Source organism: Nannospalax galili, unplaced genomic scaffold (assembly GCF_000622305.1).
Source record: "Nannospalax galili isolate Female #2095 unplaced genomic scaffold, S.galili_v1.0 scaffold853, whole genome shotgun sequence".
In the NCBI taxonomy this organism is placed as follows: Eukaryota; Metazoa; Chordata; class Mammalia; order Rodentia; family Spalacidae; genus Nannospalax; species Nannospalax galili.
Genome location: NW_008332825.1, coordinates 936,921 through 958,730, shown reverse-complemented (window position 1 = coordinate 958,730; position 21,810 = coordinate 936,921). Strand labels below are relative to the sequence as shown.

The window sequence follows — 21,810 nt, the reverse complement described above, 5'->3', positions numbered from 1 at the left end:
CCCAGCACTTGGGAGGAAGAAGCAGGCGTATCTCTGTGAGTTCAAGGCCAGCCTGGTCTACATAGTGAGTTCCAGGACAGCTCGGGCCACAGGGAGACCCTGCTTCAAAAAAAGACCAAAAAAAAAAAAAAAAAAAAATCAGCCTCTTTTTTATACCTTGCAAAAGAAAGAGAGACTGTAAAAGTCAGCAGGCATCCCTGTAATACACAGACAGTGACACTAGAGGGCAGCCTTAGCACTTGAATCTTGTGACCACAGGGTTTTGAGGAGCCTTTCCATCAGATGATGATGAAGATGGCAGGGGAGTGGGGGAGGCTATTTACTGAACCAAGTATCTTTGGACTAAGCCCACGTCGTGTCTAATCAGCAGGTCTTTCCCATGCATGCCGTGTTCTCTTGTGTTTGAAATCTCCGCTCAGAAGCCGAAGCCAAAAGTCACCAAATCAACTTCCTCCTGCTCTCTCTCCACTCTGTGGCTTCTGTCCAGGCCACAGCCTGTATCTTAGCCTACCAACCTCTCTCCATGCGCACACTGATCCCTCATTCTGTTTTCCAGGAGCTCCTGGCTCTCACCTCACACACTAATGGAGGCTACTGACCCTGAACTTTGCTGCACATTGGAATGAGGTGGAGAGTGTGGAAAACTCCAGATGCCCGTGCCACACCTAAGACTAATGACAGAGGTAAGAGCCGGTGGCAGCAGGGTTTTTTTAAAAAAAATTTATGTGTTTGAGTGTTTTACCTGCATGTGTGCAAGTGCACCATGTATGTGCAATGCCTGTGGAGACCAGAAGAGGGCATCCGAACCCCTGGAACTGGAGTTGTTAGTCATCATGTGACCAGGTGGGTGCTGGGAACCAAACCTGAGGTCCTATGCTAGAGCAGCCAGCCATCTCTCCAGCCTTGTTATTGAGTTCTTTTCTTCCTGAGCTCAAGGAGCATCCCTGCAGGAAGGAATGCTCAATGCTCCTCAGAACATCCTGTGTTAACAAGCTTCCCTCTGATTCTTAGAGGAAATTGCTACTAGGACCCCTGCCCCAGGCTGGCAGCCAGCAAGTCCCAGTGATCCTCCTGTCTCTGCCTGGCTCAATGCTGGGGTTAGAGGTGTATGACAGCGTGCTGGACTTTACATGGGTGCTGGGGATCAGAACTCTGCTACCAATTCTTTTAAAATTTATTTTTTTAATTATTTTATGTGTACGAGTGTACGAGTCATCTCCAAGGAGGAATCCCTTTCTTTCTGATGTTACAAAGGAGGCTGTGCCTTTCCCCCTAACCCTGGTCCTTTTGTCAGGGCTCAGAAGAGTAAAGAGAGGTGGGTGGGTGTTCTCTTTAGCCTCAGATGCCCCTCCAATCCAGGCCTCCTGATTATGTTACCCAGAGTGATCTGGCAGGGAGATGTGGGCAAGAGACACGTGCAGCCCCCACTCAGCCATGGAAATGTCAGGATCCACTTGAGCCAAATTTATGAACGTTTTGCTTTTGTTTCATAACTGGAGATTTTCTGCACAAACTGATAGTGTAAATCCATGTGTGACTTCTCTGCATGCTGCCATCGGCGTAGACTTCAGAGTCTGTCAGTGGTTTGAGTGAATTGGGTTGGTATTCATTTGCTAGGCCAGTATTTTGAAGACTGAAGCAGGAGGGTTATCAAAAGTTCAAGGGTAGCCTGGGCTATATGATGAAAGAAAAGAAAATCTAAAATTGCATCTCAGCCAGTGTGGTAGAGCATGCCTGTAATACGAGTACTTGGGAAGTAGAGGCAGGAGGATCAGGAGTTCAAGACCAGTCCCAGATACATAGTCTGGGAGTATTGGAGTCTAGCCTGGGCTATCTGAGACCCTGTCTCAAAAAACAAACAGGGCTGGCGAGATGGCTCATGGGGTAAAGGCACCTGCTGCCAAAATCTAACGACCTGAGTTTGATCCCTGGAATCTACATGGTGAAAGGAGAGAACCAACTCCCGTAGGTTGTCCCCAACCTCTTGTACCTGCATAAAACATGCGATAAAGAAATAAATGTAACATGCCTCATGGTTAAGGATGCATTTGTTTCATGTAGTTTTTCACCTAGTAACATTGTAACCATTTTGATATTTGTACAATGACAAAAATTGCTCAGTGCATTTCTCAGAATGCGGCCCCATCATTAAGGGCTGTACAAGGGTACACTGAGCTTTATTTAGCATAGGATATCTGTCTAGTATTTAATGTTTAAAACTATAAGGAGGGCTTAGAGAGATAGCACAGTGGTTAAGGATATGTACTGCTCTTGCAGAGAGGATTGAGTTTGGTTCTCAGCATCCACATCTGGTGGTTTACAGCTCCAGGGGATCCAACACCCTCTTCTGGCCTTTTTGGGTACTGCACTTATATGCACAAACCCACATACAGAAACACACATATATACATAATTAAAAAGTAAAGATAAGTTGGACATGGTGGTCCATACCTTTAGTCCTAGCACTTGGGAGGCGGAGGCAAAGGCAGGTGGATCTTTGTGAGTTTGAGGCCAGCCCCATCTATATAGCAAGTTCCAGGCCAGCTGGGCTACAGGAAGACCCTGTCTCAAAACAAACAACAAACAACAACGACAAAAATAGAATGGTATGGTGGCGCATTCCTGTTGTCCCTGCCACTCTTGGAGGCTGAGGCAGGAGGATTGCAAGAGTTCAATGCCAGCCTGAACAGCATAACAAAACTCTGTTTTCTAAAAAAATTACGAGTACTGTAAAATTAGAGGACATTCTAAGGCAGTTGGTTTGGTTTTGTGAGAGGGTAAAATTGGAGGAAGATTAGGTCTTTTACTAAAAGAAATCTACAGTACCCTCCACCCTAGCTGCCTTTAATTAGCAGGCAGCCCATGGCATTCTCATGCACTAAATAGCAGGTTAACTGCAGGTTCACAGAGCTTTCTTCCCAGGCTCCCACCCCCACACGCTGCTGAGGCCAGGTTCTCTACAATATTGAAGAAATAGGGCTATTTCTCAAATAGGATGGAAGAATACTGCTTCTTGTTTGCAAGGAAATTTGAGGATGCTGTGGGCTGGTGGATACTAACCGCAAGGTCCAGGCTCTGTAGGTTTCTAAAGGTCTGTGTGACTGTGAAGACTCACTTCAGACCTAAGTCTCCTGAGTAAAATAGAACCCTTCTTGTCTTAGTTTTCCTCAAAAAGCTTTAGTGACGTCTCAGGAAAAAGGAAAAAAAACAAAAAACCCAGGACAGTAGGGTCACTCGTGTTGGTAACAGAAAATGGCATTAATGGAGGGCCTTCTGTTTTTCTGAGTAGGGCCCAGAGGGACTTGGTATGTAAGACAGAAAGTAGGGGCTGCCGCTGAGTTGAACTCAGGAACAGGAAAGAGGAAATGGAATTGCCCTGAGGGAAAAAACAGGAAGTAAAAAAAGGATCCAGAAAGGCTAGTAGCCCAGGATTGACCCCTCCTGAGAGCCAGTAGGTTTCATCAGATGTCAGAGTAGCTGAATTTCTAGTAGAAGCTTGGGGAAGAGCAGAACTCTATAGTTTGCTGTGGGCAGGGCTGCCAGCAGCAGCATAAATGGCTCTGGGGACAGCTGACTGGTGGCATGATTAATAAGCTTTGACACATCCTGGCAACCTGCCAGGCACCCAGAGCCCATGGTGGTATCTGGAAGAAAGATGGTTCTTCCTACCTCTCTTTTCAACATTCAGCAAGAAAGAGGACCCAACACAGTTAATCTAGGAGTGGTCAAGGAGCTAATGTGTGTGGTGAAAGTGATTAGTTGGCAGCAAAGCCCATCACCCAGGGCTGCTAGGGCCCCTAGTACCCAGGATGTGACTGGTACTAGGTGACTAGCTTGTCACCTTCCTGGGCCCAGACCTACACATCCATATATATTTTCTTAGTGTAAAAGTGTCCCGTTTCTTCTGTTCACCTTCCTCTGTAGCTCCAGGGGCAAGCTCAGATCCTGCTTCTGTGTCCCTTGGAATCACCTACCATTTGTGGGATTTTTAAATATTGATTAAATTTTATTTTATGTGAGAGTGTTTTGCCTGCATGTATGTAAGTGCACTATGATTGTGCAGTGCCCACAGAGGCCAGAAGAGGGCATCAGATTCCCCTGGAACTGGAGTTACAGACAGTCACCATGTGGATACTGGGAACAGAACCCAGGTTCTCTGCAAGGGCAGGCAGTGCTCTTAACCTATAAGCCATCTCTCCAGTTCCCCGTTTTTAAATTTTGTTTTGTGTGTGTACATGCATGCGTGCACATGTGCGCACGTGTGCGCACATGCATGAATGTATGCCATGGCACAGATGTGAAGGCCAGAGGGAAACTTTTGGGAGTCAGTTCTTGCCTTCCACTATGTGGGGTCCAGAGACTGAACTCAGGTCATCAAGCTTGGTGGCAAGTTTTACCCACTGAGCCACCTTGCCAGCCCTATCAGCAATCATTTGAATTTTTGTCCTCCAGAATTCATGTGTTGGACACTTAATCTCCAAATTCCTATGTTTTTTAAATGTTTTATTTTTATTTATTTTCATTTATTTATTTTGGTCTTTTTGAGACAGTGTCTCCCCGTAGCCCCAGCTGCCCTGGAACTCACTATGTAGACCAGGCTGGCCTGGAACTCACAGAGATCCACCTGCCTCTGCCTCCCAAGTGCTGGGATTAGAGGTGTGCAACACCACACCTATCTTTATTATATATGTATGAATTATTGCCTGCATGCATGTAAGTACACCCATGTCATTCAATGTCCATGGAGGTCAGAAGAGGGCGTTGAATCCCCTGGAAATGGAGTTATGGATGGTTGTTAGCTGTCACATAGGTGTTGGAAACTGAACCCAGGTCCTCTGCAAGAGCAGCCAGTGCTCTTAACCACTGAGTCATTGCTCCAACCCCTTTCCAAAATCCATGTTAATGATATTTGGAAGCGAGTCCTTAGGGACGCCATTAAGAACAGATGAAATCATGAGGGTGAGGCTCCCATGGTGGTATTAATGACTTTATTTTTATTTTATTTCAGGGGTAGGATCTTATGTAGCTGGCCTGGAACTCATGACGTTGAAATTCTGAGCCCCCTGTTTCTATCTCCTGACTACTGGGATTACAGGTTTTTCTCTACCATGTACCAGGTTTATGCAGAGCTGGTTTACGAACCCAGGCCTTGTGCACATGTAAGGCAAGCTCTCTACCAACTGAGCTACATCCTAATCCACACTATTGGCTTTATTAGAAGAGTTCTGCTGGGGATGGAGAGATGGCTCAGCAGTCGAGAGCACTCGTTGATCTTGGAGAAGACCCAGGTTAGGTTCCTAGAACCCTCATGGTGGCTGACAACTGTAACTCCAGTTCCAGGCAATTCAATAAGTCTCTTCTGGACTCTACAGGCATTGCATGCATGAGGTACACTTATACATATACAGACAATACAGTCATATATATAAAAATTTAAAAATAATAAAATATTTTAAAAAGAAGTTTGCCATGTGTGGCACTGGCAGGTTCTGATACAAGAATGCCCTCATTGGATGCCGAGCTGAGGTGGCACCATGTTCTTGGACTTATGAGCCCCTAGAACTATGAACCAAACCAACTTCAGTTCTTTTTAAAAATATTTTATTTGTTGCCAGGCGTGGTGACGCACACCTTTAATCCCAGCACTCAGGAGGCAGAGGCAGGCAGATCTCTATGAGTTCAAGGCCAGCCTGGTCTACATAGTGAGTTCCAGGACAGCTAGGGCTACAGGTAGACCCTGTCTCAAAAAGACCAAAAAAAATTTTTATTTATTTTTATTTTATGTGTATGTGTGTATTGCCTGCATGTATGAAAGTGCATCCATGTTGTGCAATGTCTATGGAGGTCAGAAGAGGACATTGGATCCCCTGGAACTGGAGTTATGGACAGTTGTTAGCTGCCATGTGGGTGCTGGGATTCAAACCTGGGTCTTCTGCAAGAATATTCAGTGTTCTTAACCACTGAACCATCTATTCAGTCCCCAACTTCAGTTCTTTATAAATTAGGTTGCCTCAGGTATTTTCTTACAGCAACAGAGAACAGACTAAAACAAGATTCTCAAATTACCCAGGGAACCCAGCCAGCTCCCCTGAGACTCTCCTTTCCCAGGAACACCCAAATTTCCAGAAGCAGCTGCCCTGCCCCTGGAAGTGACAGGTTGGAGCTCCTGGGGCACCAACCATTCCCAGTAAGAGTCACACAGGCCTGGCCAAATATCTATCAGCCTGGGTGCCCAGACTGCTTCCCCAGAATGCCTGGCTGAGCTCTAGCAAGGCCAGCCTGGCTCTGTGGTTGGTTTTGAGACCCTCTGCTGCCAAAACCCTGGGACCATCCTGGAATTTTCTCAGCAAGGAAGGCTCTGCCTAAAGGCATTTTCTCAGCCCGCCAGCCCTTGGCATTGACCTTTTATAAGAAGCTATTACCTAACTGAAAATGTACAATGGATAAAAACAGGGCATTTACAGAATCACAAACAGCTAAGGCACAACAGCCTGTATGTAAGTGCACCACATGCATGTAATGCCTACACAGGCCAGAAAAGGGTGCCAGATCCTCTGAAAATCGAGTTACAGATTGTTGTGAACTGCCATATGGGTACTGGGAACTGAACCTGAGTCCTCTGTAAGAGCAGCAAGTGTTCCTAACTACGGAGTCATCTCTCCAGTTCCCTTCTTTAAAAAAAATAACTTTTTTGTTTTGTTTTGTTTTGTTTTGTTTTGTCTTTTTGAGACAGAGTTTCCTGAAGGCCCAACTGGCCTGGAACTCATTCTGGAAAAGAGGCGGGCCTTGATCTCACAGAGATCTGCCTGTATCTGCCTCCTGAGTGCTGAGATTAAAGGCATGCACCACCATGCCTGGCAACTTTAATCACATTTATTTTTAGTGTGCATGTGTGAGTGAGCACACCCATGCTACAAAGCACTGTGGCAGTCAAAGACAACCTGCAGGAGTTAGTTCTCTCTTTCCACCATATGGGTCCTGGGGATCAAACTTAGGTCATCAGTCTTGACAGCTAGTGCCTTTACTTACTGAGTGAGTCATTACACCGACCCTCTCCCTCCTTTTTTTTCTTATTATGTAGCCCAGGCTAGCCTCAAATTCCCTCCTCCTACCTTAGCCTCTAGAATACTGGAAGCTATAGAGTACTGGATTATAGGTATGTATGGCCATATCTGAGCTGAAGTGACCATATTTTGTAGGAACCACTCACCTGCCAGATCCAGGATCCTCCATTTTGATTCTCTGGACTCTGGCCTAGGCCACTGTGATGGTTTAACGAAAATGTCCCCCACAGGCTCCAAGTATTTGGACATTTTGTCCCCAGATGATGGCGCTGTTTTGGGAGGTCTTAGAAGGTGTGGTTATCCTGGAGGAAGCAAGTCACTGGGGGTGGGCTTAGAGAGTTCTTAAGCCTTGCCAGATCTCCAGTCGCTCTGTTTTCCTGTGCCTGCTGGAAGATGTGGAGCTCAGCTTCTGCTTCTCCTCCAGCCACCTCTGCCGCCATACCTCCATGCCATGATGGACTGTAATTCCCCCCGGGACTGTAAGCTCAAATAAACTCTTCTATAAATTGCTTTGGTCAGTGTTTCTATCACAGCAAAGAAAAGTGACTAATACAGTCACCCTCCCCAGGACTCCCTAGAAGTCCCCTTCTGAAGGCCAGCAATGGTTCTTTCATGGGCACCTCCCACGTACTGGTACCACCTCTCAGATGTCCCCACTCATTCCTGGGGATGGAAGCCAGAGAGGACTTGCTGAAATCTCAGAAGTAGGAAAATCTCATTTTCCACTCACAACACAGCCTTGGTATATAAAGAAAGAAAAATTCCTATGATTTTCAGGGTCTCTCTGCTATTCTGTCAGTGACTCCACAGGGCTGAGTGCACAGAGGGAAGTCAAGCTGATCTCAATAGGAAAGAAACATTTATGTAACTGGCCAAGATCACGGCCCTGGGGTATATGGAGAAGGGTCTGGGGAACAACCAGTGGTTCAGTGGGCAAAGCACCCAGGGCACTGATGGGAGGCATAGGAGCAAGGCTTTTAGAGATAGCTTCTCAGGGGCTTTGGGAAACTCCTCAGTGACTGACCCTTTTGAGTCCCTATGGGTCCCAAAGTCATCAGTGTATGACCCTCACCTGATGCACAGTTGTAATACCAGCACTTAGGAGGCTGAGGCAGGAAGATCTTGACTTTGAGGACTGCTTAGACAACATAGCAGGTTTAGGCCGGCCTGGGCAACTTAGTCCCTGTCTCAAAATAAGATAAAAGATGGCCCAGGGATATAGCTCAGCAATAGAGCACTTGCCTAACATGCAGAGGCCCTTGGGTTTAATCTCCAAGGCTTTGGAGATTATAAAAAACAACCAGAAGTGTGATTTCAGATAGGTCTTCAAAGAAATGTGTGCAATTCTGTTAAGTACAAAGTGTAAATAATCATTTGTCTACAATTTCCCTCCTAAATAAGGAACATGAAACCAAGTTATATACAACATAATTGAGGAGGTCACTTTCAATATCAAATAAATTAGGAACTAGTTCCACAGGTCGCATTTCTCAAAGTGTATTCTGAGGGATGCAGGTACCTTGAGATGCTACTAGGTGGTAGCTGGGGAAACAAGCTGGGGGCCTTGAGACGGTTGGGAAGAGCTGTGTGCCTGCTTTCCTCTTAGAGACATATAGTACCCACTCTCACTTAAAGGCTATGAAATTCCCAGACTTATGTGATGAATCTTTTTTTAAAAATTATTTTTGTGTGTGTGAATATTTTGCCTGCATGTATGTAAATGCACCACATGCATGCAATACTCACAGAGGCCAGAAGAGGGCATAAGATCCCCTGGAATTGAAGTTCAGATGGTTGTTAGCCTCCACGTGGATGCTGGGAATCCAACCCAGGTCCCCTGCAAGAGCAGCCAGTGCTCTTAACCATGGAACCATCTCTCCAGCCCTGTTGCCATTTTTAAAATTATGTGTAAATGTGTGTGTCTGTGTTTGAGTTTGTGCATGTGAGTACAGTGCCCAAGGAGGCCAAGAGAGAGCATCAGATCCCCTGAAACTGGAGTTATAGGTGGTTGTGAGCTGCCGACGTGACTATTGGAAGTTGGATCCTATAAGAGCAGTAAGTCCTCTTAACTACTGAGCTATCTTTCCAGACCCCCAATTTGTTTAGGAAACCAAAAAATTAAGTCATTTCATTCAAATGTAGCTGGGGCAACAATTGTATCAGAATAAAAAACATATTTCTTGCTGGTCTTTTAAAAATGTATTTATTTTTATTTTATGTGTATGAGTGTTTTGCCTGAATGTTAAGCATACCACATGGGTGCAATGCTCCCAGAGGCCAGAAGAGGGCATAGATCCCCAGGAACTAGAGTTACAGACAGTAGTTAGCCACCATGTGGATGCTGGGAATCCAACCCAGGTCCTCTGCAAGAGCAGCCAGTGCTCTTAACCACGGAGCCATCTCTCCAACCCCTGCTTGCTGGTCTTTAATTTCCTGATAGAGAAAGCTTAGTTTACTCTGCGCTTCGATTTCTTCATCTGTATGATGGGTTTAAAAACAAAACATTTTGGCTGGGTGTGGTGGTACTCGCCTTTAATCCCAGCACTTGGGAGGCAGAGAAAGGCAGATCTCTGTGAGGCCAGCTTGGTCTACATAAGTTCCAGGCCAGCTGGGGCTACAGGGAGACTGGAATTACAGATGGTTGTGAGGTACACTGTGGGTGCTGGGAACAGAACCTAGGTCCTCTGCAAAAGCAAGTGCTCTTAAACCCTGAGTTCATCTCTCCAGCCCTTGTACCTGTATTTTGACTGTCATGCATTGCATTAGATCATGTGTAGAATTTCCCACATGTAGTGGAATGTTCCAAAGCGCAAAAATTTTAGATTTTTGGAGCAATTTGGACTTGGGGTTAGAGATGCTGAACCTGTGTTTCCCAGGGTCGTTCGTACTTGACTTCTCCATTACTCCTCAACTCATTCTATTGAAGCTTTCTTTTAACTCCCCATTAAAAGAACTCTTACGAAGGTTGTCAGTGACCACGTCTTCTTCCCTGACTAGGCTTCTCAGGATATAATGGAAGCCTTGTACATAAAGGGGAATGCCCACAGTACTAAATCCTATCTACTTTCCTTCCAGCCTCCCCAAGTCTCTCTGTGACCCAGCTGCCTGTTTTCTTTGTTGGCCTCCTCCTCTTCTTGATGTCAGAAGGCCCCCAGGCTTGGGGCTGGAGATATAGCTCAGAGGTTAGGAGTACCGGCTGCTCTTACAGAGGACCTGCCTTTGGTTTCCAGCACCCACATGGCAGCTAACATCTGTCTATTCCAGTCCCAGGGATATGATGTTCTCTTCTGGTCTCTGAGGGCATTGTATGACATAGACATTACATATATGCAAGCAAAACACTCATACAAATAAATAAATACTCCAAGTTCTGTGGCTTTTCTCTCTCTTCTTTTTCCTTTTTTGTTTGCTTACTTATTTGTTTGTTTTGTGTGTGTTGAGTAGGGGAATGTGTGTGTAGAGGACAAAGGACAACTTACTGGAACCAGCTCTCTCCACCTGCCATGTGGGTTCTAGGGATCAAATGCAGATCCTCAGGTTTGGCAGCAAGTCCCTTTACTTGTTGAGCCATTTTGCCAGCCCTCTGTGGTTTTCATCCTAAATCTCTCCCTAGATGATCTTAGATAGTTCCAAAGTTTAAATTCCTTTGATGACTCTCATACTTAACATCATCCAACCTAAACCTCATCTATGAGTTCCCTAGACAACTCCATTTGGCTTGAAAAAAAAAGGTTTGTAGGAACAGCTTAGTGATAGAGCATTTGTCTAGCATGTGTAAAGCCCTGGGGTTGATCCCCAGTGCTGCCAAATGAACAAATAAAAATGATCAACATACTTGACTTGATAGACCTTAACATATATGGCAGAATGCATGAAATCCGGTGGGGGCAAAGGGGGGTGCAGATAGGGGAGGAGCTCTAAATACGATTAAGATGTATTGTATGTAGAACTGGAGAGATGGCTGAGAGGTTTAGAACACTGGCTGTGTTTGCAGAAGACCTGGGTTGGAATCCTAGCACACATTGGTGGCTAACAACCATCTGTAACTCCAGTTCCGGGGGATCCAACGCCCTCTTCTGACCTCTGTGGGCACTGTATGACACGGATGCACTTACCTACAAGTAGGCACAATACTCATTCACAAAATAAGTAAATTTTTTAAAAAGAACTGCATAATCACGTTACAAAAAAAATTGCAAAAAAAAATCTCATAATTTTAAGTAAATTTACAATTTTGTGTTGGGCCTCATTCACAGTTATTATCCTGGATTACAAGGGGCTGGTGGACCGGAAATACCCCGATCAAATCAGGTGTCTCAATTTCTACCACCTCCTGGTCAATCTTTTCATGCCTCAGCTCCATCCCTCCCACTCCACCGCCATACAGCTGCCTTCTAAAATACAGGTCTGCGGGGCTGGAGAGGTGGCTCAGCGGTTAAGAGCACTGGTTGCTCTTGCAGAGGACCCAGGTTCAACTCCCAGCACCCACATGGCAGCTAACAACTGTCTGTAACTCCAGTTCCAGGGGACCCAACACCCTACCCTCTTCTGACAGCTTCAGGCATTGCACAACACAGGTGCACTTAAATACATGCAGGCAATACACTTGTACACATAAAATAGAAATAAAGAAAATACAAAAATTAAAAAAAAATTAATAAAATACAGGTCTGTGGCTGTTTGTGATGCCATATTAGGTGATGCCTGAATAAAGACAAACTCTTAGTATCTAATTAGGCAAGAGAGGCCCTGAATTGCTTTAAGAACCTGCTCCTTGAGAATCCCCTCAGAACTATGTTCTCAAAGACCTTCTTCTCTTTTATTGAAACTGTACATCCAGCATGAAATGGGGAAGAAAAGTGGCCCCTGACCGTATCAGAATGGTTTTTCCCTCTCTGACCCCTACTGACCTAAAACAGCACACACAAGCACACACAGATGTCATCAATTTAATTCCGTTGTTTGCAACACAGATGGGGTAATCTTTTCCCCTTCTAATGAATATCCACTGTTTGTATGCTCACTTGATATGCACACACATTCATACATCCTTCAGGGTCAAGGGCAAAAAGAGATTAAAGCTATAAACCCAAGTCACAAGAGGAACCCAAGACCTAGTCAGCTTGCTTTACATTATAAAAAGCTGAGATTGTGTGTTACATGATGTCTAAACATAAGATTAACCTTTTGGTTACAAGGTTAGATAAAAGTCATTAGTCTAGAGTATGCCCATATTGTAAAAGTCATTCCCACACAGGCCAGATTCGGTGTCTCTTCTCCACTTAAACCTTACCAGTGGCCTTCACTACAACAGGAAATAAACAGAACCAGTTTGGTTTGGTTTTCCTGGAGCAAGTAGGCAGATGTTGCTGTTATTTGCAAAGATAAGGAAATTACAAGGGCTTCCTTCTACAGTCACAGGCCCTGCCTCCTCTCTCCAGGAAGCTTTGTGGGTAGGTGCTCCTGCCTCATGGACTTTGCACTTGCTGCTTCCTCCATTAGGAAGCTCATGATGTCATTAGTGCACACCTGCATCTGAAGTTACCCCTTCCATTGTGTGTTTCCCTGTGTGGCAAGTCCCCACAGGCTCTACTCCTCAATAGAACAGAGCAGAAATTCTTTGGTCTACTTCATTTGAAGTCATTTCCCCAGAGCCTGTGCTGGATGTGAAGCAGTGCAGAAGCTCAATATACATTTGCTGACTGATCTTTTGACTAAGGATTTGAAGGTTGTCAGTGCTGGATAGAAACAGTCCAGCTTCATTGTTTCACAGATGGGCAAACACAGGCTCAGAGTCATGGGTCTAGTTGTACGAATGCAAACTTACTCAAGCAAATTGGCTGTGCATGATCCTTAGGTTCTCTTCCCTCAAACATTGCAGCTGTGATCGACAAGGGTTATTTCCCCCAAATGTCCCCCCGCCAAATTATCATGAAAAGAAATCTCAGCATAGTTTGTTGCTCATACAGATATCCACAAAGCAAACTTTTATGGGCAAATAGCCACAAAACCAGTTCCTGAAACTTGGGTAAAAACCAATAAAGGCTCAACCCTCCATCCTGGTAGAAAGGGTCTGCTCAAGTTAAATTGGACATTCTAGAGGCAGGAATTGGTTAAATTGATGACTGAATCCAAGGGACAGAGGGCCCGCAAAGATTTAGTCCTGTGTGCTGTCTGTAAGTGAAAAGGACTCCTCCAGAAAGTCTTTTAATCTGTATGGATAATTAATTAATTAATTAGTATGTATGTGAGTGTGAGCTACCATAGTGAGACCTTGTCTTAAAATATAAAAGCAGAAGCTGGGCGTGGTGGTGCATGCCTTTAATCCCAGCACTTAGGAGGCAGAGGCAGGAGGATCTTTCTGAGTTCCATACCCTGAAAAGGACATACATTAAGAAGAAAGGGGGGGAAAAAGAGACCCTTTTCAAAAAAAAAAAAAAAAAAAAAAAAAAAAAAAAATCATCAAATAAAAAGCAATATATTTAAAATAAATAAATAAATAAAAGCAGAGAGGTGGAGAGATGGCTCAGTTTTTGATAAAAGTACTACTCTTGCAGAGGATGGGATTTGGTTGGGGAACCCAGAAGGAAAGCTCACAACAGCCTGTAATTCCAGGCCAGTTAGGGTCACATAGTGAGACTCTGTCACAAACCAACCAACCAACCCAACAGGACAAAACAAAAACCAAAAACAAACCCCCAGGATTAGCACCTGGCCTGCCCACCTCCTGGGGCTCTACTGCTCTGACTCAGACATCCCATCCCAGGGCAATAAACTTGCATTAGGGGTCCCATTCTGACAGCAACCCCAGGGACCCCACTACTGCCAGAGTGCAGGGCCTCTGGGTCATGCTTTTAATTACTGAACGTCACAAACACAAATTGTCTGGTTCCTAAATTCTGAGCTGAGTTAGGCCTGGTAGACAGGAAATGAACAGGGTAAAGCTTCGACCACTAGCACGGAAGAGGGACTCACAGCCATCTCCGGACCCAGGCTGAGAAAAGGCTGGACACGAACAAGAGTGGTCAGAACCTGGCTGAGTGTGCAGTGGACAGACTTGCTTACAGGGCCCCGTTTGAAAATGGGGGTAGAGGAGGACTTCTGGGAGCAGGCCTGGAGGCAGGGCTGGGTGCCAAATGGGGATTTCCTTGGTTAGTAGGTGGAAAGGCCTGGGGACGACTGCAGCCCAGAGGGGGTCCCCGAATCCCACCCTGGAAGGCTTACCTCCCAGGGTGTGTACTCCATCACTCTTGCACACTAGTTTGCACTTTTAACACCTTCGCCGCTAGTCCCTACGCCTTTCCCATAGTGTTCATTCATGACTACAGCGGAAAGGGTGCTTTCCAAATTTTTATTTTTGAGGGTGCTGGGGAATCGAACCCAGGACCTTAGGCAAAGCGCCCTTACCACTGAGCTATAAGTAGCTCCAGTACCCTAAAGCCTGTTTTCTAGTACCGCATTGGGCACGCTCGCCCTTCCCGGTGCACCCCTCCAAACCACACTCTTCCGACGCAGGAAATCGGTGAATTGCTAAAGCAGAGCACCAGCTCCTTTGAAACCGCCCCCTCCGCTCGCAGGGTCTCTGCCCAGCCTGGAGTCGAAGCCCCGCCCCTGGCCCGCCCCCTCACTCCCATTGGCTGTCTGGACCGCCGGCTCCCGGGCGGGGGCGGTGATTGCGTCGCGCCTGTGTCAGTCCCCGGAGAGGGCGCGGGCGGCTGGGCAGCCGCAGGTGTGGCCGGGAGCCGTGTAGGGACCGAGCAGAGCCCGCAACCCCGCGTGGTAGTCGCCAGAATGCCCGGCGGGGACTCGGAGCAGGTGCGCTACTGCAAGCGCTTCTCCTATCTCTGGCTGAAGTTCTCGCTCATCGTCTACTCCACCGTGTTCTGGGTGAGTGATCCCGGGGGAATCAAGGGGGGGTAGGGTGGGGGGCGGTCCCCACTGCCACAACACCCCCCCCCCAGCGCGCCGGGTTCCGGGGTTGGTCCAGCTTCTGCAGCTCCAGGGAGCCGGGAGCGCGCGGCTGCTCCCTGCTCAACTTCCCTGGGAATCGGGACATTTTTGTGGCTCCAGCTTAGCCGGATTTCATCTACCCACAGGGAGAGTTAGAGCGGGTAGCAACCCGACGACACGTTGCACACCTGTGTGCACCTACCTGATGGTGGTGTCGTTTGCCTGGGAGTCCGCTGCGCATCAGCTGGGGCTGTGTAGGCTGTGGTTGCTGGCCGCGCCCACCACGCCTGCAGGGGATTGTGCCTCACCACCAACCTGGGGAGAAGTGGCCAGCCTTTGTGTTTGGGGTCACCTGGATTCCCGGTCTGGGCCATGCTGTTACTTGCCTGTGGCCCTGGATGAGCTGCTTCTCTTGCGGGTCCACCTTGGTAGGAGGATGACTTGCCTTAGTGGTGGTATTATTTCCGTCGTTACTGGGCTATCCCCCTGTTTTTTGCCTGTGGAGGGAGAATCACGATGGCAGTGGTTGGGCACAGCCAGGCTTTGAATCCTGCCCACCACTTTCTAGCTGAGTGATCTTGGGGGGAAGTGCCTTCATCTCTCTGGACCACAGTTTCCTCATCTGTACATGGAGACAGTAATTATGCCTCTGGATGGTTGTGGAAATTAAATGAAAGAGACGAAGTTCAGTGCTTAGCACATACTATAGAGAGCTCTTAATAATATTATTATTATTATTATAGCGACAGGGTCTCACTGTATCTCAGGCTTGTGTTCATTTGTTTTGAGACAGGATCTTATTATATAACCCCTGCTGGCCTAAAACTTGCTATGTAATCCAAGCTGGCCTTGAATTCACAGCAATCCTCCTGCTTCAGTTTCCCAAGCATTGGAATTACAGGTGTGAGTCACCATGCTCAGCACTATTATGATTATGGGCAAGGAATCTAGACGTGAGTCCTATAAGCTGCCCCAAGAGATTGAGTTTCTTTCTTGTTTTATTTCTTTTTTGAAACAGGGTAGCATGTGTGGTTTCAAAATCACTATGTAGCTGAACTGATCCTCCTATTTCTACCTCTCAAACACTGGGATCATAGGGGTGTGCCACCACCCCTGGCTTATCAGGGCATTTTAGACTATCTGGGCCTTAGTCTAGACAGGAGGATATCTTTCTACAAGTTGGCTGTACCCTCTCATCTTCAGAATAACCCCCTGCCCCCAGTATGCACTTGACTAGGCTTGTGTAGGGATTCCCAAGGGGTCCTCTGGGGAAAAAAATCTTTCTCTCCTCCTCCTCCTCCCCCCCTCCTCCCCCCCTTGTGCTGGAGATTAAACCTAGGACCTAGCACAGGGCCTAGACATCCTAGACATCACTGATACAGATGAGTTCCCCCCTCCTCCATCTCCCTCCTCCTCCTCCATCTCCCTCCTCCTCTTCCTCCTCCTCTTTCTCCTCCTCCTCCATCTCCATCTCCCTCCCTCCCTCCTCCTCCATCTCCCTCCTCCTCCATCTCCATCTCCGTCTCCATCTCCCTCCCTCCTCCTCCCCCCTCCCTCTCCTCTTCTGCTCCTCCTCTTCTGCTGGCCATCTGGCGGCTGGGCTGGCCATCAAGACAGACTTGAGTGGGACCCCTTCATGGGGTTCCCCTACTTTTCTGTTTAGAAAAGTCTAGCCTAAGTTACCTTCCAGTCCAGTTCTGACTCTAGGTGCCCTGAAAGACAGATGAGCCCTGAGGGTGGAGCAGAGACCCAAGGTACAAGCTCCAGGGAGGCAGAAGGTTGGGGTGGGCAACATGAGCAATAATTCAAAGATTCTTACCCAGAGCTGTATCAGAATCAACCCCAGAGGTTCTAACAACACTGCAGATTCCTGTGCCCTGGCAGGAGGTTTACTAAAACTGTACCTAACCTCCTCAGATAGTTGTAGTAGGCAGTCAGAATTGAAAACTGCTAGCACAGATAGATGGTTGTGGAAGACCCCAGGGATTCTTTTCAGTCTTATCTTGCCTGTAGGGCAAGATTGAAGGATGGGAAGGTGGGGGCTTCATTCCTAGCTTCCCCTTCTCACTCAGCATGTAGCTACTGGCCAGTCTCTTCACCTCACACCTCCATTTTCTCACCTGTAAAATGGACATATGGTATACCATGCCTTGTACCTCATTGGATCACTTTTTAGGGTTAATGATGAGACAGTGATGGAGGAAGGGGCACTGCTAAGGTGCTGCAGGCCTGTAATCCCAGCACACAGAAAGACAAGGCCAGAAGATCACAAGTTTAGGGCCTGCCTGGGGTTCAGCAGTAGAGTGAGTTTAAGGGCAACTTAGTGAGACCCTATCTGAAAATAAAAACTAGAAAAATGAAGACTGAAGATGTAGCTCAGTGGTGGAGTCTTTGCCCTAGCACGCAGGAGGCTCAGTCCCCAGCACCACAGGAACAAACCAAAAACCTAACCGAAACAAAAGCAGAGGCAGTTCCAAGACTCCAACTGAGTTTGCAGGGCCTGTGCAGTGCGATTGTCCTTTGCAGACCCTTGAAGTGCCCACCCTTTGACCCTTGCTTTGTTCCCCTTAAGGCTATGGAGGACCCAGAACCTGGAATCCTTCTTTAGCCGGCTCAGGTTGCTGTATGCTCATTCTTGGCTGTATTTCTGCTTAAAAAATCTCCCCACTGAGGTCAAGAACCCCACCACCAGCCAACTCTCCCAGGGCAGCTGCAGGTGCCAGAGTGTGACTATAGGGCGGAGGCTCTTGAGTAATTTGTCTCCGCTGAGTTTACTGTTAATTGGAAACCATTTACAGAAAAGCCCATTATCGTGATTCCATCTCCTGCCTCGCCCCTGGCAAGAGAACCTGTAAGGGTAAAGTTACTGGCTTTATAAGCCAAAGTTTGAAGCTTGAATCTCTGACTTTAAAGTCTGGAGGGGCCATAAGAATTACCCTAGTCATGCACCTTCTACAAGACTTTCTTCTCCTCCCCTCCCGTCTTTGGTTTGCTTTTGAGAAAAGGTCTTATGTAATTGAGGATGGTCTTGAACTCTTAATCTTCCTACCTCGTCTCCCAAGTCCGGAGCATGTTCTGCCACACCCAGCTTGTAAGATGGTTTCCTTTAAAAAAATTATTGTTACAGGAAACGCATGCAATTGTATACAAATTAAAAGTAGAAAAGGAAGACTGGCGAGATGGCTCAGCAGGTTGAGGTGCTCGCTGTGAAAGCCTGATGACTTGGGTTGGATCCCCAGAACACACATAAAGGTGGAAGGAGAGAAGCGGTTCCATGAAGTTGTCCTCCAGCCTCGACATGTGTGCTGTGGTGCACACCCCCCATATGCACCATAACAATAAATAAAATGTTTAAAAAAAGAAAAGAAAAGAAAAAGTGGCCAGGCATGGTGGTGCTCACGTTTAACCCCAGCACTTGGGAGGCATGAAGAGGCAGGCAGATCTCTGTGAGTTCAAGGCCAGCCTGGTCTAAATAATGAGTTCCAGGCCAGTGGGTTCCAGGGAGACCTGTCTCAAAAAGACCAAATAATAGTAATAATAATATGAGTAGAAGAGGAATAGAGTCTTTTTGTCACAAAACTAAAAATAAAAATAGTGACAGCCTTTACTCCCGCTTCTGGCTTGTATCCAGAGGGGGTCGTTGTTATTAGGGTACTGGGATTTTTTTCCTCTGGGGTATTTGAGGCAGAGAATGGCCTAGGCACAAACATGCATATGCAGATATGCAGTGGATATTCTCTGTGTGTGTGTGTGTATAGTAATGTAATGTCACACAGTGTACACAGAACTGCAAATAAGCCCTGACCTTTTCAGAATCTTTTTTTTTTCTCTTTTTTCTTTTGAGCTGGCTCTCAGATGTCTCAGGCTGGCTTCAAACAATATATCCGGCCAAGGATGACTTTGAACTTCTGATCCTCCTGCCCCCACCTCCTAAATGCTGGGATTACAGGTGTGTACCACCACACCCAGTTTATGCAGTGCTAGGGATTGAACCTAGGGCTTTCCCACATGCTAGACAAGCACTCTACCAACTGAGTCTCATCCATAGCCCCTTACTTAATTAAAATCCTTGTAAATTGTGGCCATCCGCCAGGGTCTGCCTCTTTCTTTTAACTTACTACTTTAAAAAGATATATTATTATTTTTGTTTATGTGTATGAGTATATCGCTTGCATGTATGGAAGTGTTCCCTTGTTATGCAATGCCTGTGGAGGACAGAAGAGTTGTCTCGGATCCCCTGGAACTGGAGTTACGAATAGTTGTTAGCTGCCATGTGGGTGCTGGGATTCGAACCTAGGTCTTCTGCAAGAGCAGTCAGTGCTCTTAACCGCTGAGCCATCTCTCTAGCCCCTAACTTATTACATTTACTGTATTTATGACATGTATGCGTGTGTGCGTGCGTGCGTGCGTGTGCGTGTGTGTGCGTGTGTGTGTGTGTGTGTGTGTGGACCACAGTTTGTATGTGGAGGCTGGAGGACAACTTCACGGAGCCGCTTCTCTCCTTCCACTTTTATGTGTGTTCTGAGGATCGAACTCAGGTCTTCAGGCTTGCACAGCAATTTTTTTACCTGCTGAGCCATCTCAGAGGTCCCAAGGGGCCGCTTCTTTCTGTTTAATGGATACACAGACTTTAGGCTGTGCCAAAGTTTATTTTATCTGGACACAGCTGGGGAATTCTGAGTCTGTTTCCAATCTGTTGTTGCTGTAGGAAATACAGGGGCTATCTTTGAGTCTGCATATGCATGTGTGTCTGAGGGCTAATTTCTAGAAGAAATTGCTGGAGTGAAGGGTATACGAGTGCATAGAATAATACAAAATACATATACTGAACCATATATACCCCAGCCCTTCTGCTTTGATGTGAGTAAATTGCCCTATATAGAGATAATATTAATTGTAATGTTATTTAATTCATTTCTTTTTTTTTTTTTTTTTTTTTTTTTTTTCTAGTTTGAAACAGTCTCTCACCTCATTCTATAGCCCAGGCTGCCCTCAGCCTCCTGATTTGCTTGGATTATAGGCATGTGCCACCTTGACTAGCTTAATGTATTTCTTTAAACTGATTTATTTTCTAAACTTAATTTTATTTATTCTCTTATTTTATTTTTTATTTTTATTTTATGTCTACGAGTGTATTGCCTGCATGCATGTAAGTGCACCCATGTGGAGCAGTGCCCACAGAGGTCAGAAGAGGGCATCAGGTCTCCTAGAAGTAGAGTTACATATGGTTGTTAGCCACCATGTGAGGGCTGGGAATTGAACCTAGGTCCTTTGCAAGAGCAGCCAGTGCTTTTAACTGCCAAGCCATCTCTCCAGCCCCAATTTTATTTATTCTTGAGATAGGACCTTATATAGTCCAGACTGACCTTGAACTTGTTATGTAGCTCAGGCTGGCTTTGACACCAGATCCTCCTGCTTCTGTTTCCTGGGTGCTGCCATCACAGGCATGCTCCACCTTGCCTACCTTAAATACATTTTAAAATATTTTATTTATTATTTTTATTTTATGTGTATGAATGTTATGCCTGCATGTAGGTAAACGCACCCATGTTGTGCAATGCTGCGGAGGACAGAAGAGGCTGTCGGATCCCTTAGAACTGGAGTTACAGACAGTTGTTAGCTGCCATGTGGGTGCTGGGATTCAAACCCGGGTCTTCTGCAAGAACAACCAGTGTTCTTAACCACTGAGCCATCTCTCCAGCCCCCTTAAATACATTTTAAAAGGTGTTATATCATTACTCTCTATGGGATACCAGTGCCCCTCATCATAGAAAGCAGATAATCATTATAGGAACTTAGTGCAGAGAAAAGGAGATGTCACAGCTAGATGTGGTAGGTGCTGAGGGCCGTGACTTCCATGCCTACCCTCTTTGATCCAAGGGCAGGCTTGCAAGTGCAAACATGAGTAAGACCTGAACCACCTACAGTGATGCCCTGGCTCACACTGGGGAGCTCCTTGAAAAGATATGTTCAGGGTCACCCCATGGAGCTGGCCTGAGCCCCCAGGTTCCTCCTGCCCAGCTCACCTCTCCATGAGTGTGACCACGAGGCACCCAGGGTGAATCACTGTAACACACATGCCCTCAGCCCACAGGGGCCACACGTCTAATTTTAGCACTGCCCAAGGTGTCCCAGAGATCTGTTTACATGACTGCTATTCCTTGCTGGACTTTGGGCTCCTGGAGGTCAGGAGTGTAGTTCACTCATGTACTTTGAATGCCAGGTTAGCAGGAGAGGGAGAGTTCATGCATGAGGGTAATGGAGCCCACCTGCACCCACAAGGCCAGGATCCACCCTGGGACAGAGCTGAGCTGGGCAGCTGTGTGTGATGTGTGCTTTTGGTCAGCTTTGTTGAGGATTTGAACTTGAAGTGGGCTAAGCTTATCTCCCAGGCACTGGCTCTCTAGAAAGTCGAGCCTGTTGGGTTTCCACTTGGGTAAGGACATGTATGTGGTGGGGTTGAGGAATCAGGAAGAGAAAAGCTGGTGGGGTGTGGGATGAATGGGGAGCAGAGGTGGCGGAGGTCAGGCGTACCAGAGGAAATAGTAACAAAATCCCTTCTCTAAGGATGGACCACTTTTCTAAGTCTTTTCCTCCAAATCTCTTTTTTTACCCTTTCCTTTTTTTTTTTTTTTTTTTTTTTTTTTTGACAGGGTCGCCCTAATTCCAGCCTGCCTGAAAGTCACTATGTGGACAGGCTGGTCTCAGTCTCACAGAGATCTGCCTGCCTCTGCCTCCCGAAGGCTGGAATTAAAGGCGTGTGCCACCACACCCGCATTTCTTTCTTTTTATTTTT

At 46.5% G+C, this 21,810-nt stretch overlaps 1 protein-coding gene across 1 annotated transcript in view; it reads left to right on the top strand.

The window, feature by feature from the left end:
* Window positions 1–14,768: 14,768 nt before the first annotated feature.
* Window positions 14,769–21,810, top strand: part of Tspan15 (tetraspanin 15) — a 49,600-nt gene continuing 42,558 nt past the window's right edge. The window contains exon 1 of the mRNA XM_008827805.2: window positions 14,769–14,951. Coding sequence (XP_008826027.1) covers window positions 14,856–14,951 — 96 coding nt within the window. The 5' untranslated portion in view covers window positions 14,769–14,855. The remainder of the gene's footprint in view (window positions 14,952–21,810) is intronic.